Source organism: Poecilia latipinna, unplaced genomic scaffold (genome assembly GCF_001443285.1).
Source record: "Poecilia latipinna isolate Pla-1442-1.1 unplaced genomic scaffold, P_latipinna-1.0 Scaffold1810, whole genome shotgun sequence".
NCBI lineage: Eukaryota > Metazoa > Chordata > Actinopteri > Cyprinodontiformes > Poeciliidae > Poecilia > Poecilia latipinna.
In genome coordinates this window covers 33,469-45,209 of record NW_015114426.1, presented here as the reverse complement: position 1 = coordinate 45,209, position 11,741 = coordinate 33,469, and the positions used below count along the sequence as shown (strand labels likewise).

General features: G+C 38.9%; 1 protein-coding gene across 2 annotated transcripts in view; it reads left to right on the top strand.

Moving 5' to 3' along the window:
- The first annotated feature begins 3,894 nt into the window (after positions 1-3,894).
- The window catches only part of LOC106934453 (phosphatidylinositol 4,5-bisphosphate 3-kinase catalytic subunit gamma isoform), a 27,786-nt gene continuing 19,939 nt past the window's right edge, over positions 3,895-11,741 (top strand). Inside the window, exons 1-4 of one of the 2 annotated variants that reach the window (XM_015014370.1) lie at positions 3,895-4,157; positions 7,289-7,524; positions 7,729-8,936; positions 11,025-11,658. In XM_015014370.1, the coding sequence (XP_014869856.1) occupies positions 7,306-7,524; positions 7,729-8,936; positions 11,025-11,658 (2,061 nt within the window). In that variant the 5' untranslated portion in view covers positions 3,895-4,157; positions 7,289-7,305. Of the gene's footprint in view, positions 4,158-7,152; positions 7,176-7,288; positions 7,525-7,728; positions 8,937-11,024; positions 11,659-11,741 lie in introns of those variants that run through there. The other variant, XM_015014371.1, reaches the window with a different exon arrangement.

Below are 11,741 nucleotides of genomic sequence, written 5' to 3'. Positions count from 1 at the left end.
CCTTAGCATCTTTACATTTCCAAAACATTATTTGTCATATTTGCATACATAAAGTTGAGAAATAATAAAAAAAGGGAAAATTAAAACCCATTTTGTCCCTATTCTCAAGAATCAGTGAAATTATATAAATATGTCAGTTATACATAAGTGAAAATTATATTTAATATTTTTCCCATTTCTTAAAATTGCATCTTAATTTATGTCATTATAATTTTTATACAAAGTATCATAAATAAATATGTATTTAACCTAATTGTTATTGCATTAGGGTAACACAATAATAATTAAGTTAAATACATATCTTACCAATGGTCTTTTTTCCTTAGTTGGAAAGCTAGCCCATGCTAGGCTAGTTAGCATCTCAACACAATACATAGATGAAAGATATTAATACCTCAACATTAATACCCAATTTGAAGGCTTTTCAAATTGGGGCATCATTGCCAGGATTAAGAAAATTAAAGACAACTACCTCATGTCTTATAAGATTTTCAGTATTTGTCATGGGTCACCATGGAAGTAAACATACCTCAGTATTTAGCTAAAAAATTGGAGAAAGTGGATGGATTTTTAAAAAAGATATAGAAAGATCTAATTGATTAGGTATAATGTTAATGCTGCTTCTAAAAAACATTGGTTATTGCAACTAAAATGATATCCATACCATTATTGCAAAACAGACTTCATATTGTACATGTATGGCACAAGTAACATAGAATTTATATATTGCAACATATAACTGCATAGTTATTTATTGATATTGTTTACTGTGCTCCATCTGCTCTTAACAGCCTGTAACCACTGACTACAACATTCATTAGTCTAGCTATCTTCTCTGGCAGAGCCTGTAGTTGGCTGCTTAACTGACATATGGGCATAGCTTGCAAAGTGGAGTTTTAAAACAGCCTTACAGAAACAGAGTAGTTTAGTCTGACTTAGTTTCTATCCTTTGGCCATCTGTCTTCTATGCAACCAGAAATATTTCGAAGTAGCCAAATGTATTGTATGCAGTACCCTTCTTTCAGCCAGCTGATTAGCAGTGCACATCATGAGGTCATCATATAGTCCATACAGCCAGTGGTAAAGCTGTATGCTTTTTATTATCATCTTATTAAAAGAATTTGAAAGCATCGGAACACTATGATGCACAGTGTGCAAAAGACATAAATATGTCTTTTACACATGTCTTTTGTATATTGTATATTGCACACACTCTGCTTTATACAATATACAAACTACATTTTTGTTCAGCATGTAATCAGGAGCTGTTAAAATCAGAGAAAGCAAAGAGACTGAAAATCATGTCTTTTCACATCAATGCTTAAGTGATTAAATATTTTATTCACAAGGTAAAAGTGAAGCATTTAATCCATCATTTTGTCCTGTTCTGTTTCTACACTCTTTGGGAACTTTGCCACATGCAAGTGATGTTGCTTTTGTGTTGTTTTAGTCAAGCAAGATAGTTTTATGCAAACCATGAATGTAAAATTGCGGTTTACAAGCATGCCAGGAATCTGCAGTTGTTGTGACTGAACTGTCTTAATTTATGTAACTTTTGTGTAAAAAAGAAAAAATAAATGTGACACATATTGTAAAGCTATTATTAATGGGTATCCAAACTGTCATGACTGTTATACAAATGTAAACCTCTATGGTTTCTTAGTTGCTTTAACAGATTAAAAATATTTATGCATTAGCACTGCTGGGGATGTTTATATGTGCTTTAATTAAAAATAAAATCTAAAATACTTAAGAAGTGGCTTAGTTTTCATTTGAGGAAAACATTATGGTCATTAATTATTTCTTAGTAAAATGCAGATAGACGAGCTGCATCTCAGAGCTCTATGAGAATCCATGGCTGCCATCTTCGCTGAGACTGAGGAGGGAAGAGGTCAAGGTTGTTTATATGGCACATTTCAGGAACAGTACTGTACAAATTGCTTTACATCATAAAAAGCATAACACAATATAAGAAAAAGTACAAAACAAATAAATATTGCATTATAAATTGCAGGATAAATAGAATAGAAAAAGTAATCAAAAGTTGTGACCCACACCAGAATTAATTAATTTTTAGTTATTAAAGACAGCTCTAAGCAAATGTGATTTTAGCCTTGATTTACAGGAACTGTGTTTCAGCAGTTTCAACAATTACATGAGATATTTTCATAATTCAGTCATGGTGCTATAGTGCTCATCATCTATTAGCCATCAGAGGAGACGTTGGCGTCCTCTCCAGATGTTGGAGTGACAGCTGTGGATGTATTCCATGAATTGATGGAATTAAAAACTCTTGGAATCATAAATTGAAGCCTTACAACATAAAACAATTGCAGATAACTTCATAGAACTTCATGTATTCCTTAGTTCATATGTTGTATTTCAAATCTTCTGCACTATTGTATAGTGTTGATTCAATTACGCAGGTGATATGCACATCTGTCTCCTGATCAAGGTGTCCACATTCCCAAAATATACACAAAACATCTCTCATCACTGACTCACACAAAGTGACTTTCTGAAGGAAACAAAAGATTTCAGCTGCATTGCCTTTGTATATCTGGAAGTAGTCGCAAAGATTCATCATCAAGATCATTCAAGGGGTTAATCCTGTTCTTGAGTAATTTGTTTTCTTGTCTTGGTAGTAGGGGTCATTCAACATCAACAATAGAGTCATTGTCACCATGTACCTTGAGGCAAACAGCCTTTAATCTGAAGTAAAATCAGGAAAACTGAGCACATCGCTCCAGTTTACTGTTCTTAAGTCCTTTACTGGCTCACTGTATCTCAGATGATGGACTTTAAAATTTTACAAGTTTATGTCACTGAACGGCCTATAGTACCACAATACATTAAGGATCTGTTGTTGCTGAATCAACTTTCTAGACCACTCAGGTATTCTGATTCTGGTCTGCATCCCCAAAACCAGAACCAAACATGGAGAAGCAGCATTCAGCTTCTATGCCTAACACACTGCCAGAAAACTGCAGAACAGCAGTAACGCCAAGTTCCTTTAAATCAAGACCAAAAACCCACCTGCTTAGTGGCCACTGGAAGAAAAAACTCAGAGACAAAAATAAATTCTTTTAAGATTTAATATTGGACCCTTTCAGCGATTGTATGAGATTTTGCAAGCATAATGGCAACACTTTTTTCAGCGATTCCTCCTGGGGCCTTTGGTTTGCAGCTGTGTTTGACGCCTGTGGAATAAGTGCCGTTATTAGTTTAATATAATAGTGTGAACAGGAACTGCTTAGGTTACTCCAAGTTTCCCATGATACCTCTGACTTCCTAAGAGACTTATACCTCATATAGCCACATCACAATGAAAGACACAAAGGCAGGTATGGCGACACCTAATGGCTTCCAATTACTTACCTCTATAATTGCAAAGATTGCTGAACAATTTCTCCCTTTAATTTGATCTCCAGCAAGTCCTGGCTACAGCCTCCTCCTAATTCAATGTGCCAAGAAAAGCTGTACATTTATCTGGTATGCCAATCAGATTTTCAAGAATTGTGGTGAGGTAGATGAGGTGAACCCAGGTTGAAGTGAAAGAAATAATGGTTTAATTAAAAATAACACACAAATCCAGGCAGCAGAGGCAAGGAGCTCAGACGCTGGTAGTAACTGGTTACAGTTTTCCAGGCAGCACAGGCAAGCAACGGCAAAAACTCTCACACTGGTAGCAACTGATAATAAAGATGACTTCAGACAGACAAAGATGACCAGGAACAAGAGACACAGATAGATTTAAATACACAGAGTGTAATCAGGGGAACGAGACACAGCTGGGGTCAATCAAGGGTTAGATGGACAACACACAGACTCAACTGACAGAAACCTAAATAAACACACAGAAAACTCAAATCCTCACAGCACCCCTCTCCCCCCTCAAGGGCGGCTCCAAGACACCCTAAAAAAAACAAAAAACAAAAAAAAAACAACCCAACCAGGGTGGGCGCTTGGGCTCTGGACGGGGTGCCAGAGTTCAGGGAAAAACACAAAATAACTCAGTCCAGAAAATAGGCTAAACGGGCAGGGCCTGTCGTGAACTGTCGATCAGGTAGCGAAGAGGCGGACCTACGATGGCGGGTCCGGGGGCATAACACCGGCAACGGCGCCGGAGGCGAACCCGTGGCTTCCATAAAGAAGAGGTAATAAAGAATTCACTATTCAACAACATTTTTACCAGTTCCATTCATTTTTGTAGATGAAATAATTATTAGTCATTTAACTCCAATAGAAACTTGAATAATTAGGCTTCCAATGCGAGGCTGGACTCTTTGCACCAACTGAGTCTCCCTGCGTTTAGATCCATCATGTTACGTGTTTCTTATTCCAGTGACTAAGAAACAGCCATCTGTGTCATGATCCGTGTTTCTGTATGTTTATTTTTGAGTTTTTCTGTGTGGTTCTGTTTCGTGTGTCTCTGTCTCTGCGTCTTCCCAGTTGATTGTTTCGTTCCCTTGATTACCCCGTGTGTTTTTAGTCTCACCTGTCGTCTGTGTTCTTCGTCGGGTCCCTGTCTAACGTAACGTCTTGTGAGTCAGTTTGTTTCCTCTCAGTAGTACTGTTGAGTCCTGAGGTAGTTTATTTCTTTGTTCAGTCCATATGTCAGTTGCTACCGGTATTAGCTACGTGCTTGTTTGCTGCTGTGCTGCCTGAGCCAAGACTGTGTTCGTCTCTTCATTAAACTCATCATCACCATAATCTGGATCTCTGCGTCTCTCCTCATCACTACCAACCCCACCTTATGACAGATTCTTTTTTTCAGATATACATATCAGTAAACTAATTGCCACTCACAACTCCTCACAAATTAGAAACTTTTCAGATGATTTGTCACTAGTGTGTAAATCTCCTGACGCGGAGTTAAAGTGAAACACTGAGACATATTTTACCGCTTCAGTGGATATGAATACAGTTAATCAGATTCTAAATTAGACCCAAGGAGGCTCAGCACCAGCGTAATGAGACTCGATCCTCAATGAAACATGTTCTCTGATTAAGCTGGGGTTGTTATGGTTCCATTCCACTTAGTGTGACCATACATAATGTCAGTGAAGTAGGAATATTTATCTTCTAGGTTTTTTTCTATTCAGTTCATATGACACACAATAGATTATTTTCCTGTGTGTCACATCACAACACTTACTAGTTACAGTCACACTTTTCAGTACAGACAATAAGTATTTTACCTCCTGTGGAGCCCTGTGTGACAGTGGACTGATCATTTTTGCAGAGTGGACTTTGCGAAGTGTCTGGGAGGCAGAAGGAGTTGCTCATTCAAGGCCATAATTGGCCTTGCTGTCAATTTGAAATAAAATTATTCAAGCCTCTCATAGACTTCCTACATAGAATAAATGATTTTTTTTTTCAACAAAGACAGCTTTGGTTATGCAGGAGCAGTCCAAGGTTATAATAGTTATGGGTTTTTCATTATAGTTTAGTTTTTCACAGCGACAATTTGTTTGTCTAATTTAATTAGTTTTGTGTTTTCTAGTTTTAATCAATTAAACAATCGGTCAAGTTTACGTGTATAGCACATTTCAGTAACAAGGCATTTCAAAGTGCTGAACATCATAAAAGCAGACACACAAAAAATATACAATTGTAGAACACACAGTCAACAATTGTCAAATGCCATCATTACACATCAGAATGTTGTTTCATTGATCGTTTTTCAAAAGCAACTTTAAACAGGTGGGTTTTTAGTAGAGACTTAAAGGCACTCAGTGTTTCAGCTGTTTTGCAGTTTTCTTGGAGTTTGATCCAGATTTGTGGATCATAAAAACTGAATGCTAGCTAGATATTGTTTGGTTTTTATTAGTCATAGTAGATGGCTTTTTCATATTTTGGTTAATTTGTGGGTGCAGAATTCAAAAGGGTCAAAGTGTTGTATTGTGATTATGCATACATCTTACTATTATGTCCGGCTGGATTCAGATGTGTTGCCAGGGAAACAGTCATGCAGGCTCTGACTTGTTGTCTACAGGTGCATGTGAGTTTCCAGTTATAAGTAATCTGTTCTATTCAGAAACACTCAGAGTGTAATTTGTATTTCTGCAGTTATAAGTTCAGCTGAACTAATGGTTCTGTTGCCAAGCTACCATCTTTAGACACAACGCTTCCACAAGTCTTTACTCAGGCAATTTGACCCCTCAGCCCTCTTCTGTAACACACCATCCATGATCCTAACTATGTTCATAAATAAAAAATATTCCTCATTATATATGGAGCCCAAAAATGGCTTTCCTCAAACAAGAATTGACTACAAATTCACGGCAAAAAAAATGAATCAATTTAATCAGGAATTAAAAGCGCATAAAGAGAAAAAACACACTAACCAATCACTGTTTGTTACAAGGTAAATGTGCATTAGCTCTAAACTGGGAAACATGTTCAGGGACGAAACTCTGATTTGTGGATAAATGAAATGTCCCAATCTCTGGTGCTACATTGTGAGGTTGAGGAGTTTTAGGAAATGTGGACCTCATTAATGGAATTTGTAAACTCACCTTAAATATCAGTGAACACATATTAATAGGTACCTCTACAGCCCTGCAGCCACCTCATAGTAAATCAGTCATTGGTTAAGGAAGTTTGAAGATGGCAGAACAGGATGTTTAGATTTACTTAACCATCTAATCTGCCCTGTCTTTGTTTTTGTTTTGTCTTTGTTGTTTGCTCACAGTTATTTCCATTATTGTTGTCTGTTAGAAATGAAAAAGGTTGAACACATTTATGAAACTAAACATAATAAAACAAATGAAGCATACATGTAGCTACATTCCATTAGAGCATACCTTCACAAACTACTGAGCCAAACAGCTTAAACAGGTTTTTCTACTATTCCAGTAAATCTTGGACTGCTGTTCTGTTTACATGTGTCATTTAAAGCTGAATTGCAGAAGTTTAGATTTTCCGCTTTTCCCAACTGACTAGTAGTGTTCATTATGTCTGTTCTGCATCAATAGCCGTCAAACTGACATAGTCTTTGCTTTAGTTGTTAAAGGAGAAGAAGGAAGTTGGCTGTATTTTGTCAGTAAATGATTATCAGCATCTGCCTCTGTGCAGAGGAATGAGGAAGTTCAAAAGCAGCAACAAAAAGAGGAAGATAGTCTCTCACTAACATACAGGTGGAACCTCTCATGGACTCAGCACCAGCTTTTGTGAGCTTAGAATCTTATAATTGCTATACTTTCTTTTTGCTATGTAATTTTCAACATTTTAAAAACTTTTGTCATCAACTTTAACCCTTGAATATCTTTTTGTTTCTGCTCAGGCTTTTCTAACATAGCAATGGCTGCAGCAGTCTTCCCAAATCAGACGGCTCTTCCACATTGTGTGGGCTCCCCAACTGAAATGAGAACTCAGGGTGGCTCAGCGAACAACCTGAAGTTTATTTGTGAGTTTAGGCCTGATGAAGACAACAGTGTAAACGGGGATTTTGAGTCTGTGACCGTCATCCTCCCTGCGCAGTGCAGCATCAGCCAGTTGAGGCTACGCATTTGCATGAAGGTAAATTCACTGTTGTGGCTGATTTTTGAGACTTTTTATGAAATACTTAATTACTTGTGGAATTTCTCAAACACCTACTTTTTGCTTTTACTTGAGTAAACATGACTTTAAATAGTGCCACTGTTACTTGAGTATGGTTTTTGGCTACTTACATCTGGTGTTGTGTTATGAACAGTGCTGAAATGTCTGTCTCCATCTCTTCAGGCACAAGAACAAAACTGCCATCCTGATCCATTTGCAATATTGGATCCTGAGAAATACATCCTGTTGTATGCCAGAGGGGACGACTGGTATGAAGCCCATGATGACTGTCAGATCATCCGGACATTAGATATCCCATGGTCACATGATGATTCTCCGTGTCTAGTGGCGCACATAGTAGCAAAGCCTCTGGTCGCCGGTGATTCAGAACAAAAGAAAAATCAACAGGAGTGTTTGAATTACTTGATTGGACATGATCTGGACAATGAGGCGTCAGACAGACTTGGTGAACTTACATTCACCCGCAGGAAGCTGGCATCTCCACGAAGGCTGGAGCTGAGGAATCGGGATAAGGTTCTGTATGCCACAGAGCCCTGGGTTACCCAGGCACCCATCCCTAATGAGCTTGAAGAATGGCTAAACAGGAAGCTTTGTCTCACCCTGCACTACATGAGCAAGATCAGCTTCAGCATACAGGTTGATTTGAAGGCAACTCCAGATGTTCTTCTTGAGGTTTTTAGAAGGGTTATGGCAGATCAAAGGGTCGAATATAACTCTTCTGAAGAGTTGGTTTTGAAGGTCTCAGGTAGGGAGGAGTTCTTGTCTGGTGAAAACTGTCTTTGTGATTTCCTCTGGGTTCGACAGTGCTTGAAAGCCAATCAGGATCTCCACCTTTCTGTTGTTCCTGTCTCACAACTTGCTGCAGACACTGTCAGATTTGTAGACTGGCCACTTGTTGATGGTTTCAGTGGTCAGTTCAGCTCCCATGATGATCTTAGTCTTCTAGGCAAAGATCTGGATGACATCTTCATGATTTCTTTGTGGGACTGCAACAGAAAGTTCAGAGTGAAACTGCTTGGCTTTGATATTCCACAACTGCCAAACAAGCCCCCTCAGTCTGTCTATGTTGAAGCATCCATACTTTATGGCGGCAAAGTCCTCTGCTCAGTATCCTCCCTTCCCAAGCTCTTTGGAGACGAAGTACTTTGGAACGAGTGGCTGGAATTTGACATTCTCCTCCGGGACCTGCCTCGTGGAGTCAAGCTGAGCTTTACCATTAATACCTGTGCTAGCGACGTCTCTCCAACAACCAAGGACCCAAAGCCAGGATTATCCAGAGACTCCAAGGTTTCACTCAACAAGCATACAGACACTCAGAAAGGAAAGACAAAGATCCTTTACTTCGTCAACCTCCTTCTCATAGATCACCGGTGAGTTTTAGAACCTTTTTTAGAACTTTAGTTAACTTTTAGAGTTAATTCAGTTGTGTGGACACCAACTTTAGCATTATATTGTATTTCTCTTAATAAATCTTTGGATTTTCCCGGATTTTGCATTAAAATGCTGCACGATGGTGACAGCAGTGGTAGGAGTTTGCGCCACAGTCAGTTGGTTGCTGGTTTGCTCCTGTCTCCGTCTCCCTCTGTGAAGACACTTCACTCGCCGTGCCTGCTGCTGGTGGTCATAAGTCTTGGTGGTGCCTGTATATGGCATCCTTGCCTCTGTGGCTACTCTCTAGTAGCTTGCCACCATCAGTGGTAGGCATCAAAATGAATCAGAAATGTTATTTTCCTTGTCAGTTTGGACTTGCATGTTGCAACTCACTAACATCAAAACTGTTGCAGGTTTTGCAATTTGTGAGGAAGACTCTGTAGGTATTAAAGTATGCAGTATTTTCCTATTAAAATATCACTTCAGGGCATAACATTATTGAATCACAGACTTGATTTACTATGTTAATCTATGTATATTGTATTTAAATTAGCCTTGCTACAGCTTTTCAGTGCATTTGGAAACTCTTAAGATTTCACCTTCCTTATTATGATAAAGAGAGCAGGTAAAAAGGTGTACTTTCTGAAGAGGTTCTAATTTAGTGTCTAAATTGTACATAACGAGAACTCTGAACACACTGTGCATGGCTGTAATATATTAGTCTGGGAAATGTGGGGCTACAATACTTTTCTATCAAAACAATGGAGCAAGTGGACCAACATTTATTTCCACACTCCTTCACCTCAGAGTTGGTTTCGTCCAACTTATCCAGTGCGATTTAGAAATAAAAGTTACACCACATCTGGATATTCTCACCAGTTAGACAGCCATTGCGATGAATATCTAAATCTGATTCAGTCATAACAGAGTTGCATTTCTGTCACTCACCTTAAATCTGATGCAGAGAAAACGTAGTAGTTTAAATGAAGCTGAACCCAACTGTAAACTGTAAAGAATCTTATTAAATCAACATATTTTAGAGACAGCATAAACTGTAAAAAAGGTTTCAGGATTATACTCTTGTTCAATATTTTATCTTCTTAAGCCATTGACTTGCTTAACCAGTTAAACAAGTGAGTGACTTCTTTTTCCCATTTATGAGAAGGAAGAAATGCACAAAATCAAATATAGAATGTTAGAGAAGGTTTTTCATATTTATATATTCAACAACGGTGGTGTTCTTACTTTGACCATTAAAAGACACAATGATAAATCTTGCTTATCTAAGGAGGCATACACTCGGCTGTACACCTTGATAGTATCCACTTGGACATCATCTCACCCTCAAAACTGTCCCGATTCTTTCTGGTATGGATTTATGTATATAGGATATATACATACATTTGCATGCACACCCATACACACACGCTAATTCTTTCAGGGCCATGACAGGTGTTGGTCCCCATCTCCAGTGGTCAGTGGGCGAGAGGCAGGGTTCACCCTGGACAGGTCACCAGTGTCATTTAAAAGGATGCAAAGATTATGTTCTTCACTTAATTCAAAGCGACATTATCCTGTTCTGTTTACAGTAATAACTTGACAAACGGATATTTTTAAAAACGTATAAATAAACGGCCTTGGCCGTTGCATATGTGACCTATGGAAGAGCCATTCCTGTTCGTACATGTTTGTAGGACTTAAGTCAGGAGTCAAAATCAAGTCAGAAGTCTTTATTTTTATGATTTAACTCTGAACTGATTGTCAAACTCAAGTCACTGTTTCTGAGTTATTTTGGTGCTGCTCCATTCTGTGAAGGTGAAGAAGGAGCTGAGCCGAAAGGCAAAAGTGTCAATTTATCGGCATATGTGTAAGTCCTGACCCACACACATGTTGTGGAGCAACTTTACATTCCTGTAAGACTGGAAATACAGTGACACCACCCAGAATGAGCAGGAGAACGTAGTTGGGAAGATGAAATTCTGAGTTTCAATGAGAATTTATTTTGTTGTCAAAATGTACTTAAATGGATGAGAACAGCACAGTTTATAAAAACTAGTGAACTGTGATGTCATTGTTCATTCCTACAGGTCTGTCCTGAGTCAGGGTCCCTACACCCTGCACATGTGGTCCTATCCTGACCTGGAGGACGGAGCCATCACCTACCAAGCTGATAAGCTGTCCTCCGCTACAAACCCACATATTGATGAATCCATGGCCATCAGTTTCCTTCTAGACCGCTACAGCTTCCCTGTGGTTCTCCCAAACACCTTCAGCCACAATGACGGGTCTGGCAGTCCAACCTCTGACCTTTTCCCTGACAAATCTACTTCCTCAACCCAGTGCACTTCACCCATCACTGATTCTCTTTCTCCACATGGGCAATTTCTTCTGCCTCCAAAGACTGAAAGGGTAAGTCTGAGGTCCCCATCACCCGTCTTTAACACCAAGAGGGATTACCTCAAGAGGTTTCGGGAGGAGAGTGTCCAGTATGGCTCCAACCTTCCCCACTTCTTGCGTAATATTAACTGGCTGGATCGCAGGGTGGTGGAGGATGTGCACTGGCTACTGGGACTCTGGGATCCTGGGGAACTGGATGTACATGTGGCGCTAGAGCTGCTAAGTATGGATTTCCCAGATGAGATTGTCAGGAAACTAGCAGTAAGGAGACTGGAGAGTCTACCCAATGATGACGTGCTCAAATATTTGCTACAGCTGGTACAGGTATGTTCGTGATCTTCATGTGAAAAAATGCATAGTTACAGTTGTGGTCAAAAGTGTACATACACTTGTAAAAAATCATAATG